At 43.3% G+C, this 24,958-nt stretch overlaps 2 protein-coding genes across 2 annotated transcripts in view; one reads left to right on the forward strand and one right to left on the reverse strand.

Moving 5' to 3' along the window:
• Positions 1-24,958, forward strand: part of LOC147009327 (uncharacterized) — a 254,071-nt gene that overhangs the window by 44,680 nt on the left and 184,433 nt on the right. The window lies entirely within an intron of this gene.
• Positions 2,165-24,620, reverse strand: LOC147009328 (uncharacterized). The gene is made up of 6 exons (XM_085861725.1): positions 24,187-24,620; positions 16,141-16,203; positions 15,885-16,037; positions 11,789-11,851; positions 11,507-11,650; positions 2,165-6,679 (listed from the first exon to the last, which is right to left on the reverse strand). Exons 1-6 carry the CDS (start codon positions 24,335-24,337, stop codon positions 4,383-4,385), a joined length of 2,871 nt encoding a protein of 956 aa, XP_085717851.1. The 5' UTR covers positions 24,338-24,620; the 3' UTR covers positions 2,165-4,382.

The following is a 24,958-nucleotide window of genomic DNA, read 5'->3' on the forward strand; positions in this document are numbered from 1 at the left end:
AAAAAGTCCCACGTGACAAAGAAGCAAGTCCCACGTGGCAAAGAAGCAAGTCCCACGTGACAAAGAAGCAAGTCCCACGTGACAAAGAAGCAAGTCCCACGTGGCAAAGAAGCAAGTCCCAAGTGGCAAAGAAGCAAGTCCCACGTGGCAAAGAAACAAAGTCCCATGTGGCAAATAAGTAAGTCCCACGTGGCAAAGAAACAAAGTCCCATGTGGCAAATAAGTAAGTCCCACCTGGCAAGGAAGCAAGTCCCACATGGAAAGGAGGCAACTCCCACGTGGCATGGGAGGCAAGTCCCACGTGGAAAGGAGGCAAGTCCCACGTGGAAAGGAGGAAAGTCCCACGTGGCAAAGAAGCAAGTCCCAAGTGGCAAAAAAGCAAGTCCCACGTGGCAAATAAGTAAGTCCCACCTGGCAAGGAAGCAAGTCCCACATGGAAAGGAGGCAAGTCCCACGTGGCACGGGAGGCAAGTCCCACGTGGAAAGGAGGCAAGTCCCACGTGGAAAGGAGGCAAGTCCCACGTGGAAAGGAGGCAAGTCCCACGTGGAAAGGAGGCAAGTCCCACGTGGAAAGGAGGCAAGTCCCATGTGGAAAGGATGCAAGTCCCACGTGTAAAAGGGACAATGGTGTCCATGACAACAATTTCACCCCATTATTTTATTATTGCCAAACATCAGGAGTTTGTCAAATTAAAACTTACATGGCTTATTTGTATGCACGTGTAGTATATGTGTGTAAAATATGGTCAGGCCAATGCCATCCAAAACATGTAAAACACCTACTAGGCGGCTATTAGAAAATGCATTGACCAAATTTATTGAACACAACATTCCATCATGTAAAACACAATATCGGTCAAATTTTCTAAATTACCAAATTGCTGTTTCCATGGCAACTATTGTTTATTTGGATTTCTTATGTATCATGCGATGCACGACATCTTTTTTATTTGTTTGTTTGTTCCTTGCGAAATCGAAGGTATGCAAGTATGTTGGTTGGTCTAGTCTGCGATTATGCCTGTTTGTCTGTTTGTTTGTCTGTCTGTCAATCGCCAATAGGTCACAATATTAAATCGATCTTCAAGAAACTTCACAAAATGGTAGAGTTTGTCATAAGCAAGAAGCCTATTGAATTTGAGGTCAAAATATCAACAAAGGCCAACTTTCTATAATTATCAATTTTCCTCCGAATGACTTGAAATTTGAAGATGATTTGCATATCAGGTAACGGAATTCAACCACAAATTATTTTTATGGTCAAATTTGTTTTGAGTCACAAGTATCGTGCTACGCACGACATCCTTTTTGTTTGTCTGTTTATCTGTGAGTAAGAAATCTCAAAAAGCAATGGACAAATTCGGACAAAAGTTGTTGGACAAGTTGAGTGTGTAACAAGGACAAATTGATTCGATTTTGGTGAAGATCCAGTTCTGAGAATTTTTTTCATTCTATAAGTGATTCGTCACCATTGAGAGATGGGGCCAAAAACGATATAGATTATGGTATTTCAAAACGTTGTGGACGGAGTATGACAAAACCTGGTAGATTATATGGGTAGGTGACAAGTACAAGCCGTCTCGATTTTGGTTCAGGACAGGATGCACATCCGGCCTATCAGTGGGATACAAAACAAACTGTTCAGCCTGGTGGAGATATTATTCAAGTTTACTGTTGCTTTCATTGTGTTTCGTTTTGTTCACCCAAAGTGATCTTTACAATGACAGGTTTTGGAATAGCCACTCCCAAATCGTTGCAATTCCAACCTTATGCTCTTTTCTTCTTACCTGTATGAATTTTCTCATGTCTTTTCATTGATGAGAAACTTGTAAAATCCTTAGTGCACACAGAATACTGGTATAGCTTCTCACGTTGGTTGTTATCTCCATTCACGGGTTTCAGAAGGTGGGCTCCCAGAATTCAAAAACTCCCCCTCATTTTTCGGTTAAAACAACATTCTTCATGAACTAATTTGCGAAACTTCGTCGCCATAACTTCGTTGTAAGAGCTCTGTTCAAAATCTTCACTGAACCTCTGAAAGCCTCCACTTGTAGCTCGTTTCAGTCCCCAGAATGGCTTTTAAGTACTCAGTAAGGGTTATCTTTATCATTCCTGTAGGTCCTACAATCATTGATACAACTTCCGCTTCTTTTTTTTTTTTGGTTGGTTTTTACCTCAATTTTCAGATCTCATTTTTCAGATCCTGATTTCTGTGGCATTTAGTCCAAAGTCATTGGGAACTGAAACCTTGATCAACAATGCTGACTTTTCCTTTTTTTTATGTTTGAGCACAATGTTTGGACGCAATGCTTTGTTTGCAATGTCCACACTTGACGGGATCGTCTTGTCATACGTGAACATTACTTGTTCATTTTCAAGGATCGGATCTGGTTTGTGTTTCGATGATTGTTCGAGAACCGGGATGTTCAAATGTTTACGGATGTGCCAGTAGATTACTCCACAGACGCTGTCATGTCTTTCTGTGTGCAGCTTTTCCGACACGAGTCTTTTACATCCCGAGAGGATGTGGCCGGTACTGTCTGCTTCTTCTACCCCACAAAACCTGCATTTGTCCGATTGACTCAATCCCACCATTTTCTTAAAAGGCATTCGTGGAATGTCCTTGTTCTTGGGCATTGATGATGACTCGTTTCCATCCCAATTAATTTGACCTCTTCTTAGCCATTACAAAGAGCCTTCCTTGTCGATACCTGCCCTGTCAAGCTCTTTTTTTTAATCCTCCTGCTCTTTTGTCATTCTCCCATTTGTCAAAGTATATCTGCTGATATATATTTTTGTTGTTTTCCTTTTTTTTTTGTTTTGCAATTATTGGAGCTGTTTGTTTGTTTCATTTTCCTGTGTCGTACCCATCATTACCCTCACCAAAGGATTTGGAGAGGGTAACGCATTTGGGTCTGTTTGTTGGGTAGTCGATCTAGTCGAAAAAAAAAAATTTCAAAAAATTTTTTTTTTCAGATTTGTTCTACCCTTATTATCAGAATTTAAAATGGCGATTTCAGTAAACACAATGGCGATTTCGATGAAACTTGGTTGGTAGGTTCATACCATGACCTAGTTGTGTGCAAATGAGAACCGTTGCTATGGACACCACCGTTGCCGAGCAACAGGACTTTGAAATTTTAGAAAAATCATAAAAAAATTAATTTTTTCGAAAATCAAAAATCGGGCCACGAGCGACTGTGGGCAGTACATTCAGCCATATTGTAAAAAATTTCCAGCCGGATCCTATGAAAACTGTCAGAGAAGAGACTTTGAATGAACCCTGGTCGAAAACAATAAAAAAAACGAAGTTCATTATATCTCAGACACTATGAGTCAGATACACATGAAACTGGTATGGTAGGTTCATGGTATGTCCGGGTTATGTGTGAGAAAGAACCGTTGTTATGGATCCCTCCGTTGCCTAGCAACGGCCGAAAAACCTCTAAATGTGGGGGTATTTTAACGAAAAAATAATCTGCAGCATTAACCCTTGAAGCGAGAATCATGAATTTTATTGTGCTTAATCCTCAGGGCATTCCCCATCGAACAGGCCCATCGCATCAGGTTCCATTGGGTAGTCGACTACCCATGTCCGCCTACCGGCTTGTCTGTCTGTTTGTTTGTTTGTCTGCACAGAACTTTCGTGTTTCTCTCCGCAACCGCTTGTCAGATGGAGAAGAAATTTTCACCGTTGGTGCGACTACTCATGTGGAATGTTTCAATTATAATTATGACGCCATGGGTCACGTGGTGTGTCAGCCATATTGGAAAAATGGGAAAACTTTGGACCTCTGTATCTCCAAAACCGCACCAAGGAAAAAAAATCAAAATTTGGCACACACACTTGATGGGATCATCATACTCCTCGTGGGGAATGAGTGTCATTTAACACCACATCCGATCAGTATGAAAAGTTTGAGGGTCATCTAAGGATAAAAGGCCCACAGAAAAAAAATTTCATGACGTCATCGGTCACGTGATTCGGCAGCCATATTGTTGTTTTTTTTTTTTTTAAACCTTTAAAAAATCTTCTCTGAAGTGGTTGAACAGATCGAGGTGAAACTTTACACATATGACCGCCTGTCCATGAGGAACAAAAGGTTAATACATATGATGTCATTGGTCACATGGTTTGGCAGCTATATTGGATTTACCTGAAAACCTATAAAAACACACCACTCAAAAGAAGTCCTGGTGAGGGTTTGTAATCTCTGATTGCTCCTTTTCTTGTTTGTACCTGTTTTTGGAAGTTTGTTGCTAAATGGATGAAGAATCCCTTTTCTGGTCTGTTGTTTTGTTGCTCGTGTACAAATCTCATCCGATAGTCTGTTGAGCTTTTCACATACTTCGCTAGTTCTACGCACGATGTTCTATACACTCGGTTAAGCTCCATCAGACCGCCTCCTCTCACCGGTGTGTGTTCTTTGATGTCTTTTCATGATCGAGGTAAAAGTGAAAGCCTTCTCACACAGAGAGCATTTGTATGGTTTCTCTACTGTGTGCAATTTTTGATGCCTGGATAAACTTGTCGAATGAGGAAAGGCCTTCGGACACAAAGAACACTTGTACGGCTTCGCTCCACTGTGTATGTTTTGATGTTGTTTTAAAGTTGATGAAACGGGAAATGATTTGTCACACACCGAACACTTGTAAGGCTTCTCTCCCGTGTGTATTCTTTGATGTCCAGCCAAATGTGATGAACGAGAAAACGCCTTATTGCACACAGAGCACTTGAATGGCTTCTCGCCGGTGTTTCTTTGATGCATTTTCATTTCTGAGATGCGAGCGAAAGCCTTGTCGCACACGGAGCACTTGTGTGGTTTCTCACCGGTGTGTATTCTTTGATGAATGTGTAAATGTGAAATAAAAAAGAAAGCCTCATTGCACACAGAACACTTGTAGGGCTTCTCACAAGAGTGTATTCTTTCATGTATTTTCAAATGTGAGACGAGACCGAAAGCTTTGTCGCACACAGAACACTTGTGTGGTTTCTCTCCCTTGTGGAACTTTTGATGCTTGGATAAAGCTGCCGATTGAGCAAAGGCCTTAGGACAAAAAGAACACTTGTACGGCTTCGCTCCATTGTGTATATTTTGATGTTGTTTTAAAGTTGATGACACGGGAAATGATTTGTCACACACAGAACACTTGTAAGGCTTCTCTCCCGTGTGTATTCTTTGATGTCCAGCCAAATGTGTTGAACGAGAAAATGCCTTATTGCACACAGAGCACTTGAATGGCTTCTCGCCGGTGTTTCTTTGATGCATTTTCATTTCTGAGATGCGAGCGAAAGCCTTGTTGCACACGGAGCACTTGTGTGGTTTCTCACCGGTGTGTATTCTTTGATGAATGTGTAAATGTGAAATAAAAAAGAAAGCCTCATTGCACACAGAACAGTTGTAGGGCTTCTCACAAGAGTGTATTCTTTCATGTATTTTCAAATGTGAGACAAGACCGAAAGCTTTGTCGCACACAGAACACTTGTGTGGTTTCTCTCCCTTGTGGAACTTTTGATGCTTGGATAAAGCTGCCGATTGAGCGAAGGCCTTAGGACACAATGTACACTTGAATGACTTTTCTCCACTGTGTATATCTTGATGTTGTTTCAAAGCAGACGACACGGGAAATGATTTGTCGCACACAGAGCACTTGTGTGGTTTCTTTCCTGTGTGCAATTTTTGATGCTTGGATAAACCTGCCGATTGAGCGAAGGCCTTAGGACACAATGTGCACTTGTATGACTTCTCTCCACTGTGTATATCTTGATGTTGTTTCAAAGCAGACGACACGGGAAATGATTTTTCACACACAGAACACTTATAGGGCTTCTCATCGGCGTGTGTTATCTGATGTCTTTTCAGTTGTGAGAGGTAAATGAAAGCCTTGCTGCACAATGAGCACTTGTGTGGTTTCTCACCCGTGTGCAATTTTTGATGCTTGGATAAACCTGCCGAATGAGTAAAGACATTAGGACACAAAGAACACTTGTAGGGTTTCTCACCAGTGTGTATTCTTTGATGAATGTGTAAAAGTGAAATAAAAAAGAAAGCCTTGTTGCACACAGAGCACTTGTATGGCTTCTCATTAGTGTGTGTTATTTGATGTCTTTTCAATTGCGAGGTGAAACTGAAAGCTTTGATGCAAAATGAGCACTTGTGTGGTTTCTCTCCTGTGTGCAATTTTTGATGCTGGGACAAACTTCTCAATCGAGTAAAAGTCTTCAGACACAAAGAACATTTTGAGGGTTTCTCACGTTTATTCTCACTGTGTATTTGTTGATGATCATATAAATTTGATGAACGAGCAAAAGCCTTCAGGCAGATAGAGCACTTGTATGGCTTCTCGCCGGTGTGTGTTCTTTGGTGTCTTTTTAACAGGGAGATAGTATTGAAATCCTTGCTGCAAAATGAGCACTTGTATGGCTTTTCACCTGTGCGTATTTTTTGATGTAGTTTTGACGATGACAGAGCAAGTGGTTTGTCACACACACAACACGTGTGTGGTCTCTCACTTCCTTGGATATTCTTGAGGGCGTCTGTGCGTTTACAATCTTGGCTGTATGACACATTGCTGAATTTGTCAGTTTCTTTACAAAAAGTCTGTGTCATCTGCTGATTGGAAACGTTTGTATTGAATAACTGGGAACACTTGGAACAAGAAACCCATTTGATTTGTTTCTCTGCAAAGACAAGTCACAAAAAGCATCATAATTTCAGACGAACTTAAAAAAAAATCACGTAACTCGAAAATACCACCTGTCACTTCGCTGATGGTAATACTAAAGGTGCGAGGGAGAAAAAGAGGGAGGAAGCAGGAGAGAGGGGTGGAGGAGAGAGAGCAGGGAGAGTATAGAGGTGGAGGGAAAGGAGAGAGGAAGGAGAGGGGGCGAGGAGGGGTTGGGCAGGGAAGACTGTGTGAAGTGACAGGAAAGGAAGGAAGACATGCGGTGGAGCATTAATTACGATTCATACCATCTCATCAAAATGATTCCACATGGAATAACAGTGAAGGTGGAAACAAAATAATGTCCGAAATCCATTTTCTACCAGTCATACTATAAACACGGCCTGGAGACAAACTCCCGTCTAGAAAAGTCCAGAGACAAACTCCCGACCAGACATAAATAATGCCTGGATGCGTCCGCAGCCAAGCTATCAGGAGACAAACATTGCATGGACATAACCACCGTCCGGATATGTCCAGAGACAGAGAGAGAGAGAGAGAGAGAGAGAGAGAGAGAGAGAGAGAGAGAGAGAGACAGAGAGAGAGAGAGAGAGAGAGAGAGAGAGAGAGAGAGAGAGAGAAAGAGAAAGAGAAAGAGAAAGAGAAAGAGAAAGAGAAAGAGAAAGAGAGAGAGAGAGAGAGAGAGAGAGAGAGAGAGAGAGAGAGATAGAGAGAGAGAGAGAGAGAGAGAGAGAGAGAGAGAGAGAGAGAGAGAGAGAGAGAGAGAGAGAGAGAGAGAGAGAGAGACAGAGAGAGAGAGAGAGAGGTAGAGAGAGAGAGAGAGAGAGGTGGAGTGAGCAGAATGTTATGCTTTATGAAACAATACATACACACACACACACACACACACACACACACACACACACACACACACACACACACACACACACACACACACACACACACACACACACACACGTGCTTGGCCGATATCGGCAATTTTTCGGGAATCGACAGGTTGGAGTCAGTGTGACTACCAACTACAGTACCTATTGTATAGAACCCAGAAACCTTGAGTAGCTTTCACTGAAAAACAACGTTGCATTTATGTAGATGTTTCAGCCTGGATACATTCACAGACAATATTCTTCATAAACAGCTGCGTGTGAAAGGTGGAAAAAAATTTGGCTCGGTAATTTAGAAAACACATTAATATGGCAAACGGCTCGGGAATCAGGTGTTATTTTACAAGAGGTCGCTCAGGGTGACGGAGCACGAACCACTCACTCAGGGTGATGGAGTACGAACCACTCGCTCAGGGTGGCAGAGCACGAACCACTCGCTCAGGGTGGCAGAGCACGAAACACTCACTCAGGGTGACGGAGCACCAACCACTCGCTCTGAATGACGTAGCGCGGCAAAAGCATCCGCGAAGAGTGAACGAGTCACTCGGTATGACATCGCGTGGCACCGCTATCAACAATGGGCACTCTGCAAGTGGCTTAAGCACTCATGCAAGCACTCCTATTAAATGGTTGATGAGGTACGGTTGGCCAGGCTGTCAATTCATACCATAAAGGATCCCTTTAACTTTAAAGCCCGTCTTCACTGCACGTACAGCAGTTAGTGGAATAAAATTAATTAATAGAATAAAATGACTTTATCCAGCAAAGAGTTGCAGCTTAATGCAGAACAACCTTGGAGACATCGCAAAGTTCAATCGCCTGTGAAATAAGCATTGCAGATAATCAGCCACATTGCCTGCTCGTCTGTGCACGTGTTACGTGGTACATTGGTTCAGGGTCCGCGTAAACGTTATAACTTTTTTTTAAAACGTCAGTTTTTTTTTTTTACCAGATTTGCTTTGATTCCCTGTAGAGCACCTCATGAAACCTCCGAAAATATAGACACAGACCTGGCAGATGCTCTGGATAGGCAGTCCCTTAGGGGATAGGGCATGAGGTCTAGCAGTGAATGCATTAATTCATATCGCTCAATGAAGCTGGTTAATTTTGTTACATTCTAACTTTTTTCTTCACTTAATATAATTCTCCAAACAGATGGAAAAGATAAGTATGCTTTGGAAATTTCACATTTTCTTGTGAATCTATGGAGAAGGGAACATAGCCTCGCTTGCTTAAAGTAAATAGGTATATCGACTTAGTTATAAGACTCGTTATTTCTTTAAATTATCAGATTTCACAACAGATTTCGACACTTATTTAGTCCAGATGATATCCGATCCTCAAAACCGAAATAATAATTCGATGATATACTTTAATCAGTCCGTGAGAGTAGATCGTGGAAAATCGTGTCATATAATCGCTCCAAGCTCCTAATTTGAAAACTATAATACTTACAAAAGTGATGTAAACAATGATTCATAGCTATGATGAACAGGCATTCAATATCGGTGAGAAAAGAAGGAAAAAAAAAACTGTAAAGTTAAGAAAGCGTTTTGGCCTGTTCCAAGTTAAGGCATGGTTGAGCAGGCCAAAAAACATGGTGGCTTCAGACCCCAGCGAGGTTACCCAGGAAATGCATTAAGGCCCAGAGAGTGAGGAGGCCGAGAATCGCCTGATGAAGGATGTAATTAAATAATGCCATTAATTATCTTTAAAAGGGGGTGTTTTAATTTTCGCAAACACTTAATTTTCACTCTTGCACTTCCTTGGAGTTTTCTTAGTATGCATGCAAAGTTTCAGGCTCCTTGGTCTTATGGTTTTGAAGTTATGGAGGAGACACACACATTGCCTTTTATTCATGTGGATTGGCAAATATTTCACCCAGATTAGATTATTAAACATTTCTCAGATTTCTGTATTCCACTGAAGGGAGATTATCCCGAAAGGATTAAAAAAAAAAATAGGGCTGCGCCTCATGAAGCTCACCTGGATCAGGAGGAACAGTGACTCAAACCCTCCGCACACACCCTTAGACCCTGATTATTTTAATACCGTGAATAAACTTTGGTATATCATGGGTGATTTCGGTCAAGTTTCATCGAAATTGTGTGTGTAGTTTCAGAGAAGGGAGCAACTACCTATTTGGGGTAGGGTATGGTATGGAATGGTATGCCTGAGTTAAAATCCCGCCTAGTCATTTTATTAATACCAGGTAGGATTGATGCAGTCTGTCATCCTTCGAAGGCCGGCAAAGTGAGTACCAGCTTGCTGGGATTTACGAGCCATTCAAGTATCCTGCGTCGGAGTGGCAACCCATCCAGGATTGTGCTCAATAGCCCAAGCAACTGCTTCGGCAGCACCAACGCTCTGTACAGAGTATGGTCCCAGTGCATGGATGGATGGAGGGAGGGTCAAACACCCCCCCCCCCCACCCTGTAGACCCCTTCAATTAGCACAGATTTTGATATGCTCAATATACCTTCGTTCGGCATTAGATTTGAAGCTTATGGCCAAGTTTCCTCAAAATCTCATGTTTGGTTCAAGCGATAACGACTGCAATGTTTATGGACTGACTGACTGATTCACTCACCTATGGACACTGCTCGATCGCATCAGCTCACCTACAGTTCAGGAGAGCTAAAAATGGAAAAATCAAAATTGGAAGAACAGAAAAATATTTCGAGCTTTGCTCTGTAAAATATCCAGAAAGAGACGAGCAAGAAAGAGGTACCATCTGACAAAGGAGAAAATACTCCACAGAGCTCTGAAAAGGGTCCATTGACTGTGAAGAGGAACCAAGAAAATACTCGGCCTGTTGGAGAATGCTCAGTACCCAGGCTGCTACCTTTTGAGGTTCCCATGGAAAGTTAGCCTCTCATGGACATTCCATCAGGAATGGTGAGACTGGTGGAGTTCTCAAGAATGAACCTCTTGAAAAGGTTAATCCATGAAGTAATTATGAGAGATAGCTGGTTTATCCTTTCGGAGAGGTATTGAGGGGACATATGCCAGACCTAGATTAAAAGTCATACTCCAGGGGATGGGACATTTTCTATTATTTTGTGGGCTGTCTTTTGAAGATATAACCACTGTATCTTTGTCGAATTGTCATCAGTAATATCAGACGGTCTATGAAATGTGAAGAATGGTCGTTCAAAGGAACAGTTGAGTCCAATCAGTAATCAAGAATAGATTCATATCCAAAATGCTGTCAGACCACATCATCATCTTCAATAAGTGACTCTTCCAAGAAATGGTGTGGATTTTCACTTCCACCTCACTAAAACCGATCAGAGATGTTGAAGGAAAGGGTCCAGGCCCAAAACATTGCAGTGAAGGAACCAGGAGGAAAGTAGATGTCTTTGAGAGTGTCTTGTTACTGAGTTGTTGAACGAACTCCCTTATACAGGAAATTATCTAAAGTTGGTGTAGGCAAGTGTAACACTACATAACTTGGTGGCAGGATTTTGAAAAGACTGTGACTTGTCTTTTATTGATCTAATGTAAAAGACTTGTCTGATGTAATGCAACAATCTTGAATGCACATATTATACCACATCATTACAGTCATAAATTTGTCTTTCACACCGGACCAGTCCCAGTAACATCACTTGGGATGCTATTTCCACAGTGTGCATTTGTGAAACAGAGATAAAAAAAAATTATATGCCTGATAAATCTTGAGGGGCATCAATACAAAGTACAGAAAATTTTCTGGGTAGTTTATATACGTACTTAGTCTCCTTCTTTTAACCAAGCCCTTTTGGGTGCACGCAATTTAAATGTGTCTGTCCTTCTACAGCGACACACTGCTCTGGCGCTTTCTCCCATACCTGACCTGACCTTATGCAGGGTTGGAATGATATAATTTAATCTTAAAAAGAAGAAATGAAACATTGTAAACACATGACGCTTTTTTTCTATGTATCTTGGTTTACCTTTGAGTTGCTGAGCAGGTTTGCTCAGCTCTGTGGTTGGAGAATCACAAAGTTCCTGCTTTACACCCTCATTGCTCAAAGAATCATGGGAAGTCTGAAGAAAGTTGCTTTGAAAAGTTTCCGACTTCACCAAATCAGCGTCACCTGTAAACCATGGAACAGTTTTTTGTTTTTTTTAATCTGGAAGGCATTTGTTTTATTTTTATTATTCTTCATGTTGAACAAGAACAGGAAGATTGTTGTTGTTGGTGGTGGTGGTGGTGGTGGTGGTGGTGTTCAGACCTTGGACAAGCGAGGAGGAATAATCAACGAAGTCAGGCTCCACCTTCACTTCCACAATAAAATCTGAAAATGAAAACATCCCTTCAAATCCAACTTCCATACAAACATCATCTATATATTGCTATGGTTCTGCAAACTGTAAGTCCCCAGTAATGGCAACCAACATATTGCAGTTCCTGAGATAGTTATTTCATTAGTACTTGTTACAGATAGGGTCCTTTCCTTGTATCTAATGGGCTACAAAGGGATATTTGTTTGAGGAATTAGTTCGGTTTTTTTCCCCCCACTTTCTTCCCATTTGTCTACCTTTTAATTTAAAACAACGATCGAACCGCGCACACCAATTTCATTGGCACATGCCACCAAAACACTGTTCAAATCACGCGCCAGAACTGAACCACCACGCCGCCTCAACCATGCTACCACCACCATTTTCAACCATGCTTTCAACACCACTTTCAACCACCACAACACTACAATTACCTCCACACCCCAAAACCACCAACCACTGCCACGCAGTTCCAAAAACCACTCCAAGCACCATCTCAATGCCAGACATGAGATCAGAGCCATCTCCCGAAACATATCGCAAGCTTTCGATACAGTCTGGCACCCCGCACTGCTCACCAAAGTCTCTTCCTATGGTATCCAAGGCAATCTCCACTCATGGCTCGCAGATTTCCTCTCCTGTTGCAGTCGATGCGTGGGTCTTCATGAATTCTCTCATCTCCTCTTCCTGTTCATGCTGGAGTTCTTCCAGGCAGTGTTCTGGGCCCTGTGGTTTTTCTGGTTTTCATCAATGTTCTCTCTGACTCTGGAAAAACCTCTATGTCTTTGCTGATGACTCCACCCTCTGCCGTACCATTTCTCATCCCTCAGATCAGCAAGCAGCAGCTTCTTCACGCTCTGCAGACCTGGATAAAACTACAAGCTGGTCAAACACTTGGAACATGTCTTTCAATCCTGAAAAACCTCATACTCTCACTGTCTCTCCGAATGGACCGCTTGGAAACACCCCCATCTACTTTCTCAACAATCCCCTTGAATAACTTCTTTCATTCAAGCTTTTGGGCCTCACTATCTGCCATGAACTTTACTGGGAAAGCCACATTTCCAAGCTGGCCTCCAAAGCCAGCCGCCGAATGGGCATCCTCCGTCGAGCAAAGTTCTTCCTTGGCACACCTCAAGGTCCGCCATCAACCCTCTTCTGGTGAAACTACCAAAATCAAGAATCACTGCTTACCTTCACTCTTTCATTCCTCTTTTTCCCCACCTTTGGAATAAACTTCCACACTCACTTCAATCCCACTCTTCCCTCCAGGTCGTAAAAACAGCTGTTCACCACCATCTCTTATTTTCCCCCATCCAAAACCACGATCTTTTCTACCCCCGTTAATCCACCCCAAACCCACCTCCTTCAAATTCCCTGCTATCCTTCCTGAAAGTCCCTGTCGTATAAGGACTTGAAAGTCCCTGTAGTGTCCATCTTGTTTACCCTGTGTACCCCGCTGCATCCCTCTCCCTTCCACAGATCTCCTCATGTCTCTGTTCCACACTGTTTTGTGCGTCCCTCTCCCACCCCTCTTGTCTCCTGCTCTGTTATATGTTATGTGTGTTAGCTCTTATACGAGCGTCAACAATGAATACAAAAAAACAAATCTCAACCACTCGCCTTTGATCGATGATAGCAACGACCATCTCACACAATACAACACAGCAATCCTCTTATGATTTAGCATCACGACATCTTTTGACATTTTACTTTTTTTGTGGGATTGTGATGGAATAACAACAAAAGATGTCATGATGCTAATTCATAAGAGGACTGCAGTGCCGTGAATAAACAATGAATAAACTAACGGAGTGTGCTTACACATTGTGTAAGCATATGAACCTCACCTGCATTAGATTTTTCACTTTTTTTTTTCATTTACTTATATGTTCATTTATGGATGCTTTCTGACAGTTCTGTGATTTTTCCCTGGTGTATTTCTGTGATTTTTCCCAGTGCATTGGCTTTGACACTGTTATTGCCCGAACTGCTAAGGTCCGTGTGGAACATTGGGTTGCAGGAGTTAAAATCCAGTAATCTGCTGGTGTGGGTTGTTTTCCTGTAAACCAAAGTCTTTAAGGAGCCGCCAGGCTTACGGTGAACTTCCACATCCAAAAAGACCAATTTGCTTTGTTTTTCAACTTTGATTGTGAAGTTAATGCTGGGGAATACCCGGCCAAGTTGTGTCCCAGCAGGTGGTCTACCATGTTTGTATGCACAAAGGCGAAGGTGTCATCCACACACCTGTTCCAGTACCGTGGGAACCAATTTCTCATGAGACTCAAATATCTTTTGTTCCTCCATCGAGTTCGAGTTCCTCCATCACCAAATTAGCCACAACAGCAGAGACCGGTGAACCCATAGCCGTGCCAAATATTTGTCGGTAGTGACCTTCGTAGATGAAGGTCCTGCTGTTCAGACACATCTCCAGCAAGCTAGCAATATCCTCAGGTGTTGCTTTGCTGTTTTGACAAGCCATTTTCCAATCATTTTAATGTTACAACCGGTCGAGAGTGATGCTCACCACTAGATCGACTGGGATGTTGCTGAAAAGGGAAACCACATCGAAAGATATCATCGTCTCATCAACTTGGATTCTAACCTCCCTTATCCTTTCGACAAATTCACCAATATTCTTAACCGTTTTATCAGTCTTTCCTACAAGTCTGCCAATGATGCGTGCTAGAAAGCCTGACAATCGGTAAGATGGTGCATTAACGAAGGACACGATGGGTCTCAGAGGGACATTGTCTTTGTGGATGTTGGGAAGACCATACGGTCTGGGTGCTCAACCATAGCTGCAGTAAAGCCAATTGTTGTCCTGGTTACCAAGCCTGCATGCTCGTTTTAGCATGGACAATCGTGTGTTCAAGGACCGTTGTTGCTTTGGAGTTGGGTCATCAGGTAATTTTTGAGAAGTTTTACCATCCTCCAGTAGTGATATGATTTTACCATGGTAATATTCCTTCTCCATTACTGCCACTGTCCTTGTCTGCTGGTGCAAATATCAAATCGTTCCTTCACCACTTGACCATCTAGGATCTCATCAAAAAAAAAAAATGACGTGCTTAAGTAATCCATCATTCTTTAACTGTGTGCTAAATTTGAACAACATTGGTAAATGCATGTCCGATACATGATTGAGGATGTGCTCACCGGGTTTTTACCTCCGCCACTGAGGGGTGAAGGTTATTTTTTCACCCCTTTCTGTCTGTTTGATTGTTTGTCTGTTTGTTTGTGTCTGTGTGCAGGATATCTCAAAAAGTTGCGGACGGATTCAGGTGTGTGACAAGGACGAAGTGATGAGATTTTTGTGAAGCTCCAAATCCGGGTCCGGATCTGATAATTTTTTTAAGTGTTTCTTCACCATTGAGAGACGGGGCCAAAAACGATATATAGAATGATACTGTATTTTAAAAATGTATTGGGCTCGATATGTTCTTGTGGATCAGGCATTGCATGGTGGAGGTATGCGCTCTACCGAGTGCCCTTCTAGTTTTTAACTAAAATGGCCGCCAGTCGGCCATCTTGGATCTGAATTCAAAAAAATGGCGTGCATATGTACACCATCATGTGTTGTCTTTTTGCCAAGTACTAATAAAATCGGTCCATACATGCCAGATATATGGTGGCGGACGCATGGACGCACACACGGACGTGAAAATCGAGACCAAATCCATAAGCCCCCGTTTCGGACTAAAAATCCCTCGTGCGCCGTGACAACATCACATGGCCGGTAAATAAATAAAAGGATGATTTCGAAAATTAAAGTACATAATAGACAAGAGGAAATGAAAGTACAGAGGAATAGCGACAATATATTTTTTTCTTTCTTTCTCGACAATATATTTCAACAGCATGGATTGGTGAAACAGACTTTTCAAACTTCAGCTTCCTGTGTTTCATGAATCCAAAGTAAAGTCCAGAAATACAAAGTACAGCAAGATGTTTGGGTATTTTCTTTGTGACCGATATACCTGTCCAGTGAAGGAACAAACAGAACAAATAAACAATGTAATATGTTCTGTACAAAGGTTGGCTTACCTTTGAGCAGCTGAGCAACTTCGCTGGACTCCTGAGAAGGAGGATCACACGGTTCCTGCTTTACTTGTATCCTGGGATGTTTCGTCAAAGTATCCTGGGAAGTCTGAAGTAAGTTTCTTTGTAAAGTTTCTGACTTCACCCAATGAGCTCCATCTGCAACCAATGCGGAAGTATTTTTTATTTTACTCAACAAAGTTATGTGTGTTTTAATTGAAGTTGATTTATAAGAGGAAGATTATTTTGTTGTTGTTTAGACCTTTGACAAGAGAGAAGGAATCATCAATGAACTCGGACTCCACCTTCACTTCCATAATGAAATCTGAAAATGAAAACATCCCATTCAAAACCAACTTTCATCAACACATCATCCCATTAAAGCTCTACTTTAAAGAGTATGTTTATACAAACTCTTTTGCTCTGACAAAGGCTTAACGACTGAAATGTCAACCTCTTCTTGCTTCAACCACTCCTTGATTTGCAAACCTCAATTAACGATTTCATCCACTTTTCCATCTGTCTGCCGACACATTGACACGAGTCTTCATGAGAAAGACTGGTTATTCAGTCTCATAAACAAAATAAACATAAGCCTGGTGTTCACTTAGTGGTTAGGGTGTCTGGCTTGGGATCTTACGGTCCTGAGTTTGAGCCCTGTTTTTCACTGAATTTACACCAGGTGGGGTTGACTCAGCCTGTCGTCTTTCTGAGGATGGTGAAATGAGCACCAGTGTATTGGTATAGGAGCACAGCATCAGTGGCAGAGTTGTGCCCCAACAAAATGATAGCTACCTGGCAGCCAAGCTGTCATATGCAAGAAGAAGAAGCAAAATAAACACAATTTATTGTGATAATGCACAAAATTATAAGTGAAAGTCCTGTTTCCAGATGTGTTTAGAGTAGACGGTGTTTATCTCCAGATGGTGTTTGTCTGGGTGGTGTTTAGTTTGACTGGTAAAAAATGGATTTCAGACATTATTTTGTTCCCATCTTCACTGTTATTCTTTGCGGAACCATTTTGATGAGACAGTATGAATCATAATTAATGCTCCACCACATGTCGACCTTCTCTTCCCCTCACCTCATGCTTATCTCCTCCCAAACCCCCACCGTCCATCCTCATACAACTCTCTGGATGTATAAGAATTACAGCTGAAACGTGATAAGCTCTAGAATCTCTTCACCTGAACTGAATTTCCAAATTTAATCTGCAGAATTGAACTTAGCAGCAGTTCTGACTGATGATAAATTGTTCATTTGTCCAATTCACACATTGTTTTATACTCTGGGCATCTCCGGTTATCTCTGGACGGTGTTTCGTATGACCCAGCCAGCCGTTCCTTATCAACTGTTTCGTTGGTGTGCTTGCTTGAGTGCTCAATAGTGGTGGGTAGAATAGATTCCAAAGTACTCCATTCCAACCATGGAATTGAAATTGACATCAATTCTGATTAGTTCTTACTTCATAGAAAGAAATGATTTATATATTTTTGTCCCAGTTGCATGGTTCTGATTACACATGGCCTGGTAATGTAATATTTGAAAAGGAACATGTAATATTTGAAAAGAAAAGGAACAAGGGTTTCCCATTTGCAATATTGCAGCAAAAGCAAATCACTTGCAAACTAAACACACCCCAAGGGTGTGTTCCATTTAAATGAATAGCTCGGCATTTGGAGTTGGCCGGTAAAGTGTGCCAATTGGTTATCTGACGGACAGGAAAGCAATATATCGACTGATAAAGTTTCGACATGTCGTTCAAAAGGTAAAGAAGTGCAGTTTGGAACTATTTTGGGAAGGTTAACGAAGGCAGTCCGAAAGTTGCATGCTCACTTTGTTCACTAGACATTGCTCATCACTGTAATACATCAAATATGCCAAAACAATTGAAAACCAAACACCAGAGAGAGAGAGAGAGAGGGAGGGAGAGGGAGAGAGAGAGAGGGATAGGAGAGAGTACCTATCAGTGATGGTAGAGAATGTGGATTCAAAGAAACCAAAATCTGCAACAACAAGTTTGCTTTCGCAATCGACAATTGAAAGCATTTTCTCCCCGGTACACTGCCTTCCCTTCCCCTCCCCTCATGCTGCCTTCCCTTCCCCTCCCCTCATGCTGCCTTTCCTTCCCCTTCCCAAGCTTGATATGTGACAAGAACAAATTAATTCGATTTTGGAGACTATCCAGATCCATATTCGGAGATGAAAATTTGTTCGTTTTTTTTGTTGGCGATTCTTCACCATTGAGAGGATGTGGATTGACACATTCTGTTTCTGTTTCCCCGAGTTCTCAGTAGAATCTTTTCAGGCTATTTTCAAACAGATAGTTTGCGATAACCATGACCAGACTATACAGGATGACCATAGGATCTCTTTCGTGTGATATCAACCTGGATAAACCACATGACAGTTCCAGCATTTCATATCTCTCATGCTCATGACATCGCAACTACTCATCATTGCCACCCATCACTGATGCACACATAGTGATGCTTTATGACTGACGAGGAAATACAGACCGTCGCTTCGCTGACGGGAACATCAAGAAGGGGAGGAGCGTGGGAGAGGAGGGGTATGAGGTGGGGTGGGGGAGCGAAGAAGGGGTTTGGAAAGGGGAGCTAGGAAGTGGGAGAGAGCAAGGAAAGGGGGGGGGGGACAGCGAAACCCCAACATACGTCGCTATAGACTCTGGGAGGGGCGAGGAGGAGGATGGGGGAGGATGGGGGAGAAAGGGGGTAGTGGGGTGGGGAAGGGGGTGTTCTGGGCATGGGTTTGATCGGGGGACTTGAGGGAAAGCAGAGGGCAGGGAGAAATGTTCCCCTTCTGCTGGCATTAGTCCAGGATTGAATGAAATTGGGAACGTTAAAACAGCACGTTCAAATGGGTCACACTAAACAATGCCTGGACACTGCAAAGGGACGTCCATGGGGGTGGGGGGGGGCTTTGGAGGAGGTAAGCGTGAGGGAGGGGGAAGGGAATGAAGGGCGTTTTCCTTCAATCGTCAAAAAAGCCGTGCCAGTGTTCATGCCTTTATTAAATTTCCACACATACGATAAGCTCGAGAATCTCTTAACCTCTGGCAAATTGCGGGATTGATCTGAGCAGCAGTTCCAACTGCTAAAAAAAAAGCTTTCATTTGTCCAAGTTGCACATTCTTTGACACCCCTTCCTCTCCTCGACATCCAGAGAGTTGTATGCTGGTAGAGGCGGTTTAGGAAGAGGATAGCGTGAAGGGAGGCGAAAGGAAGGCAATGTGAGGGGAGGGAAGTGAAGGCAATAAGAAGGGAGGGGAAGGGAAGGCAATGTGAGGGGAAGGAAATGAGGGCAGTAAGAAGGGAGGGGAAGGGAAGGCAATGAGAGGGGAGGTAAGTGAAGGCAGCAAGAAGGGAGAAAAGGAAAGGCAGTAAGAGGGGAGGGGGAAGGAAGTGTGACAGGAGGGGGAAGGCAGTGTGAGAGGAGGGGAAGGCAGCAAAAGGGGAGGTGAAGGCAGCACAAGGGGAGGGGAAGGCAGTGTGAGGAGAGGGGAAGAGAGTGAGAGGGGAGGGGAAGTCAGCACGAGGGGAGGGGAAGTCAGCATGAGGGGAGGGGAAGGGAAGGCAGCATGTGAGGGGAGGGGAAGGGAAGGTAGCATGTTAGGGGAGTAGAAGGGAAGGCAGCATGTGAGGAGAGGGGAAGGGAAGGCAGCATGTGAGGGGAGGGGAAGGGAAGGTAGCATGTGAGGGGAGGGGAAGGGAAGGCAGCATGTGAGGGGAGTGGAAGGGAATGCAGCATGTGAGGGGAGGGGAAGGGAAGGAAGCATGTGAGGGGAGGGGAAGAGAAGGCACATGTGAGGGGAGTAGAAGGGAAGGCAGCATGTGTGGGGAGTAGAAGGGAAGGCAGCGTGTGAGGGGAGGGGAAGGGAAGGAAGCATGTGAGGGGAGGGGAAGGGAAGGCAGCATGTGAGGGGAGTAGAAGGGAAGGTGGCATGTGAGGGGAGTGGAAGGGTATGCAGCATGTGAGGGGAGTGGAAGGGTATGCAGCATGTGAGGGGAGTGGAAGGGAATGCAGCATGTGAGGGGAGGGGAAGGAAAGGCAGCATGTGAGGGGAGGGGAAGAGAAGGCAGCATGTGAGGAGAGTAGAAGGGAAGGCAGCATGTGAGGGGAGTAGAAGGGAAGGCAGCATGTGAGGGGAGTAGAAGGGAAGGCAGCATGTGAGGGGAGTAGAAGGGAAGGCACCATGTGAGGGGAGGGGAAGGGAAGGTAGCATGTGAGGGGAGTAGAAGGGAAGGCAGCATGTGAGGGGAGTAGAAGGGAAGGCAGCATGTGAGGGGAGGGGAAGGGAAGGCAGCATGAGGGGAGTGGAAGGGAAGGCAGCATGTGAGGGGAGGGGAAGGCAGCATGTGAGGGGAGGGGAAGGGAAGGCAGCATGTGAGGGGAGGGGAAGAGAAGGCAGCATGTGAGGGGAAGGGAAGGCAGAAGGAATGGAGGGGAAGGCAGTATGAGAGGAGCGGAGGGCAGTGTGAGGGGAGGGAAGGCAGCAAGAGGGGAGGGGAAGGGAAGGCAGCATGTGAGGGGAGGGGAAGGGAAGGTAGCATGTGAGGGGAGTAGAAGGGAAGGTAGCATGTGAGGGGAGTGGAAGGGAAAGCAGCATGTGAGGGGAGGGGAAGGGAAGGCAGCATGTGAGGGGAGGGGAAGAGAAGGCAGCATGTGAGCAGAGGGGAAGGGAAGGAAGAAGGAGGGGAAGGGAAGGAAGAAGGAGGGGAGGGGAAGGCAGTTTGAGAGGAGGGGAAGGCAGTATGAGAGGAGAGGAGGAGAGCGTGAGGGGAGGGGAAGGCAGCATGAGGGGAGCGGAAGGGAAGGCAGTGGGTGAGGGGAGGGAAGGCAGCATGTGAGGGGAGGGGAAGGGACGAAAGCAGGAGGGGAGGAGAAGGCAATGTGAGAGGAGGGGGAGGCAGCATGAGAGGATCGGAAGGCAGCGTGAGAGGAGGGGAAGGCAGCATGTGAGGGGAAGGGAAGAAAGCAGGATGAGAGGAGAAGGCAATGTGAGAGGAGGGGGAGGCAGCATGAGAGGAGCGGAAGGCAGCATGAGTGGAGGGGAAGGCAGCATGAGGCGAAGGGAAGACAGCATGATCGGAAGCGAAGGGAATGCAGCATGTCAGGGGAGGCGAAGGGAAGGCAGCATGTAAGGGGAGGCAAAGGGAAGGCAGCATGTAACGTCCTTCTATACCTCATACCTATATATAATAATATAATAATATATATATTATATAATATATATATATATATATATATATATATATATATATATATATATATATATATATATATATTCGTGGCTTCTATGCCGCAGCACGCTTGTTCCACACGTCGTAGCTTGGGTACTGCAGCACATCTGATCCCCACTTGCAAAAGCACATGGTTCGGGAGATGGCCGCATAACCTCCTCCACAAAGACATGCACCAAAGGACCGGGTGCGAGTTTGAGTTGAGATTGCATGCCCGTGAAACCCGCATACATGTAACCAAGGCATGCACACACCCAACATAGAGTCATTTGTACCATGTCGATGTGTGGTGTTGAAGTCCCTTTTCGTTTTCAGCAACTATCAACTATTAATATATTGCAGCAACTATTAGTATATTTATGTGGCATCGAAGCCATATTTTGTCATGAAAACAGATCGCAAATGGTAAAAAGTAAACTGCGAATGTTATTGCTGAAAAAAAAAGGACCCATGTGAACTGTTTTGTCATGACTCGCAAAAGTATATTAGGGAGCACAGTGTTGCGCTCAATGAAGTTGCAATTTCTGAACATTCCTTTATCTTTTCTTCACTCAATATAATCATCTGAACAGTAGAAAAAAATTAAGCTTAATTCTTTGCTTAAATAAATACACTGAGTTGTAAAAATCACTACTTTGTAAAAATTTCAGATTTCACTCAAGATTTCAACACTTATTTAGGTCACGAGATATGATTCTCAAATCAGATACATTTCATTTATTTACTTTAATGAGTCCATGAGAGCAGATGATGTTTCCAAATCAAGGCATGTTTGAATATAGGCTGAAAAAATGGTGAATCAAGACCCCAGCAAGTGAACAGGGCTGACCAAGGATGACACCTTGCTAAAGGATTATAATTAAACAAGTGAAATAGACATAAAATGTGATAGCCGCTGTGAGTAATTTTGCTGTTCGGAGTGAAAGGGCTAGCCCATATTTATGTACAACTAAAATGGCTGCCAGTCTACCAGTCAGCCATCTTTTATCAGATTGCAAAATAAAACGAGGTGCAGGTGTCTGCCATCATGTGCTGTGCTTGTACCAAGTTTGAATAAAATCGGACCATGGATGTCTGAGAAATGGTTGGGGACACATTTAAGTAACAAAATGGCCACCAGTCAGCTGTCTTAAAACTGATCTCGAAAAAAAAATGATGAGCCTATTTTTGCGATCATTCTTTATCTGTGTGCTACGTTTGAACAACATGAGTAATTATGCATGTCCGAGAAATGGTTGAGGATGTGTTCAACAGTGTTTTTTTTATAACTAAAATGGCTGCCAGTCGGCCGTCTGGTATCTGATCATCAAAAAAATGACGTGCCTTTGTATGCCATCATCATATGTTGTTTTCGTGCCAAGTATAAATAAAATCCGTTGATACATGTCTGAGATATGGTTGCCAACGATTTTCGCATGTCGAGTGTCGACTAAGCACTCGGATGAAGGGCAAAATTTTGGTGTCCTGTCTGTCTACCCTACGTCACAGTCTCCTTTTCATTGTCCGTCTACCCTACGTCACAGCGTTACGTCGCATCTATGTTCGACTCACTCACATGCCACTCACTCTCTGATCTTAATTAATCCCACCACACTATTTTGTCAAAACCTTGTCGAAGATACGGATTCCTGTTTTCGCATCTATGCTCCATCATAATTACACAATGGCTCGACACGCAATGAATGGACTTCCACTTGTTGAGGTCAATAAAGGCCTAAATAGGTAAAATTGTAAATTTTCATCCAATTAACTTGAAATTTGAAGAGGAGTTGCATATCAGGTCACTGAATTCAACAAACAAGTATTTTTGAGGTCAACATAGGCCAAAAGGTCCAGATAGGTCAAATTTATTAAATTGTCAATTAAACAGATGTTTGGTACTACAGAACTTCAATATTGATACAAACAAACATGACATAATAGTGACCGAAGCTTTTCGTGCTGCACTCTTCAGGGTAAAAATCGCAGCAAGTGAAGGAGGAAGTGAAGGCGCGTGCTTTATACGCAGGTCAAATTGCCAATTTTCATCCAATTGGCTTAAAATTTGAACAGGATTTGCATATCAGGTCACTAAATTCAACCACCAACTATTTTGGGGGGTCAACATAGGCCAAAAGGTCAACAGAGCCCAAATTTCTGAAATTCTCAATTTTCAACAGATCGACTTGAAATTTGAACATGATTTGCATATCAGGTCACTAAATTCAACCCCCAACTATTTTGGGGGGGTCAACAGAGACCAAATTTCTAAAATTGTCAATTTTCATCCGATTGACTTAAAATTTGAAAACGATTTGCTCATTTTGGTCATTGAATTCAACCACCAATTATTTTTGAGGTCAACATAGGCCAAAAGCTCAACCAATCTGATCAACTACCAATGGTAACTATGGATTAATAAAGAAGACGTCATCAGTCACGTGGTCTGGCAGCCATATTGCAGCAAAGAAAAAAAAAAACAAGAGTTGGATCACTCCAAATCCTTCTTAAGACCACGCAGGGTATGTATGTATTCGATGAATACCATCGAGTTTTGCAATGCCATTCATTTTGCCACAAAATCGACATTCTTTCCCAAATGCTGGCCATGCTCTCTTGTCTAACTTGTAGTTTCCACCGCAAAACTTGTATGAAATGTCTTTCTGGACATATTTTCCTCGATCAGTCAGTGCTTGTGACTTTTCACCTTCCATTATTCTGGTGAGACGTGCAGTTAACATCTACTTTGATGTCCTTTGTACCCACAACTTGTCTGAGCTGTGTAGCAGTGGCCAAGCTGGGTTGGAGGAGTGAGATAACTTTCTTCAAGTCACAGTCCCTTTCATGGAATAACCTGGTTTGTGCTTGTTCATCACAGCAACGCTCAATGGGCCTGTGTACACGAGTGTGCTCTTTCCATGCATATTGTTTGAACTCGTTCGGTCCCCATGTCTCACAAACCGACTCAGGACATCGACACGATCGTGTACGAGGAGACCCGTCCGGACATCGTGGGATTCCCCCACGTAAGTTATTATATATTTAAATAGAGACACAGCACGTACCGTGTCCCGACTCGTGACCCTCGGGTGGAGCGATCCTGGACCCGCAGTCCGTGTGAGAACCTTCCGGACCGAGCACGTTCCTTCCATTCGAGATACTCGTGGATCCCGGAGGGTTCTCTCTGTTCTCCTCACACGAGAAATCTCGATTCATGGCGCACAGTACAGTGTAGTACAGTACAGTACAGTGCAGTACAGTGCAGGACAGTACAGAGTAATGCAGTCGAACAACAACGTGTGAGTGAAGACAGTTCACTGACTGAAGCGATCCCTGAAAACGAGTTTACTCATCAATTCCAATCCGCAGATTCGCCACAGATCGACGACGTCGTTAAACACATTCGGGTTTTGTGTAAAAACTAAAAACGAACAAGAATTCCTGATCGAACCACAATGGAGAACGAGAACCCACGGGCTCGTGTTTGGACCTTGAACATCACACTGGGACAATCAGAGCTTTCCGAACATCTTCATTGAAAGGTCTATGCGTTACATTTTGTACATAATGTCGAGGCTCCTGAAGCAGAATGTATTTATCTATTAATTAATTAATTAATGATGTACTTGTAGTGATCCTGGCGGTGACCGATGCCCTTCTGATCCGATTGGCATTTTTAAGAAGTCATTTTTTTTTCGCGAGCCTTCAACATTTCCCTCCACATACTAATAAATGGGGTTGGGGATCATTTAATATTACCTTTCACTTGTCCACACAAAGGCTTGGACCCGATTTAGAGAGATTTTTTAATATCCAAATTTACTTTTTTCTAATTTC

Source organism: Eptatretus burgeri, chromosome 17 (assembly GCF_056783735.1).
Source record: "Eptatretus burgeri isolate ZD-2024b chromosome 17, Ebu_testis_v1, whole genome shotgun sequence".
Taxonomy (NCBI): Eukaryota; Metazoa; Chordata; class Myxini; order Myxiniformes; family Myxinidae; genus Eptatretus; species Eptatretus burgeri.

Excerpts from the sequence above, each read along its gene's own strand:
- LOC147009328 (XM_085861725.1), bottom strand. The coding sequence starts at position 24,337 with ATGAATCGAGATTTCTCGTGTGAGGAGAACAGAGAGAACCCTCCGGGA. Across the intron at positions 16,204-24,186 it reads GGGTCACGAGTCGGGACACG|ATTTCATTATGGAAGTGAAG; the intron begins GTACGTGCTGTG and ends TTTCATTTTCAG. Across the intron at positions 11,651-11,788 it reads TTCCTCCTCGCTTGTCCAAG|GTGACGCTGATTTGGTGAAG; the intron begins GTCTGAACACCA and ends CATGGTTTACAG.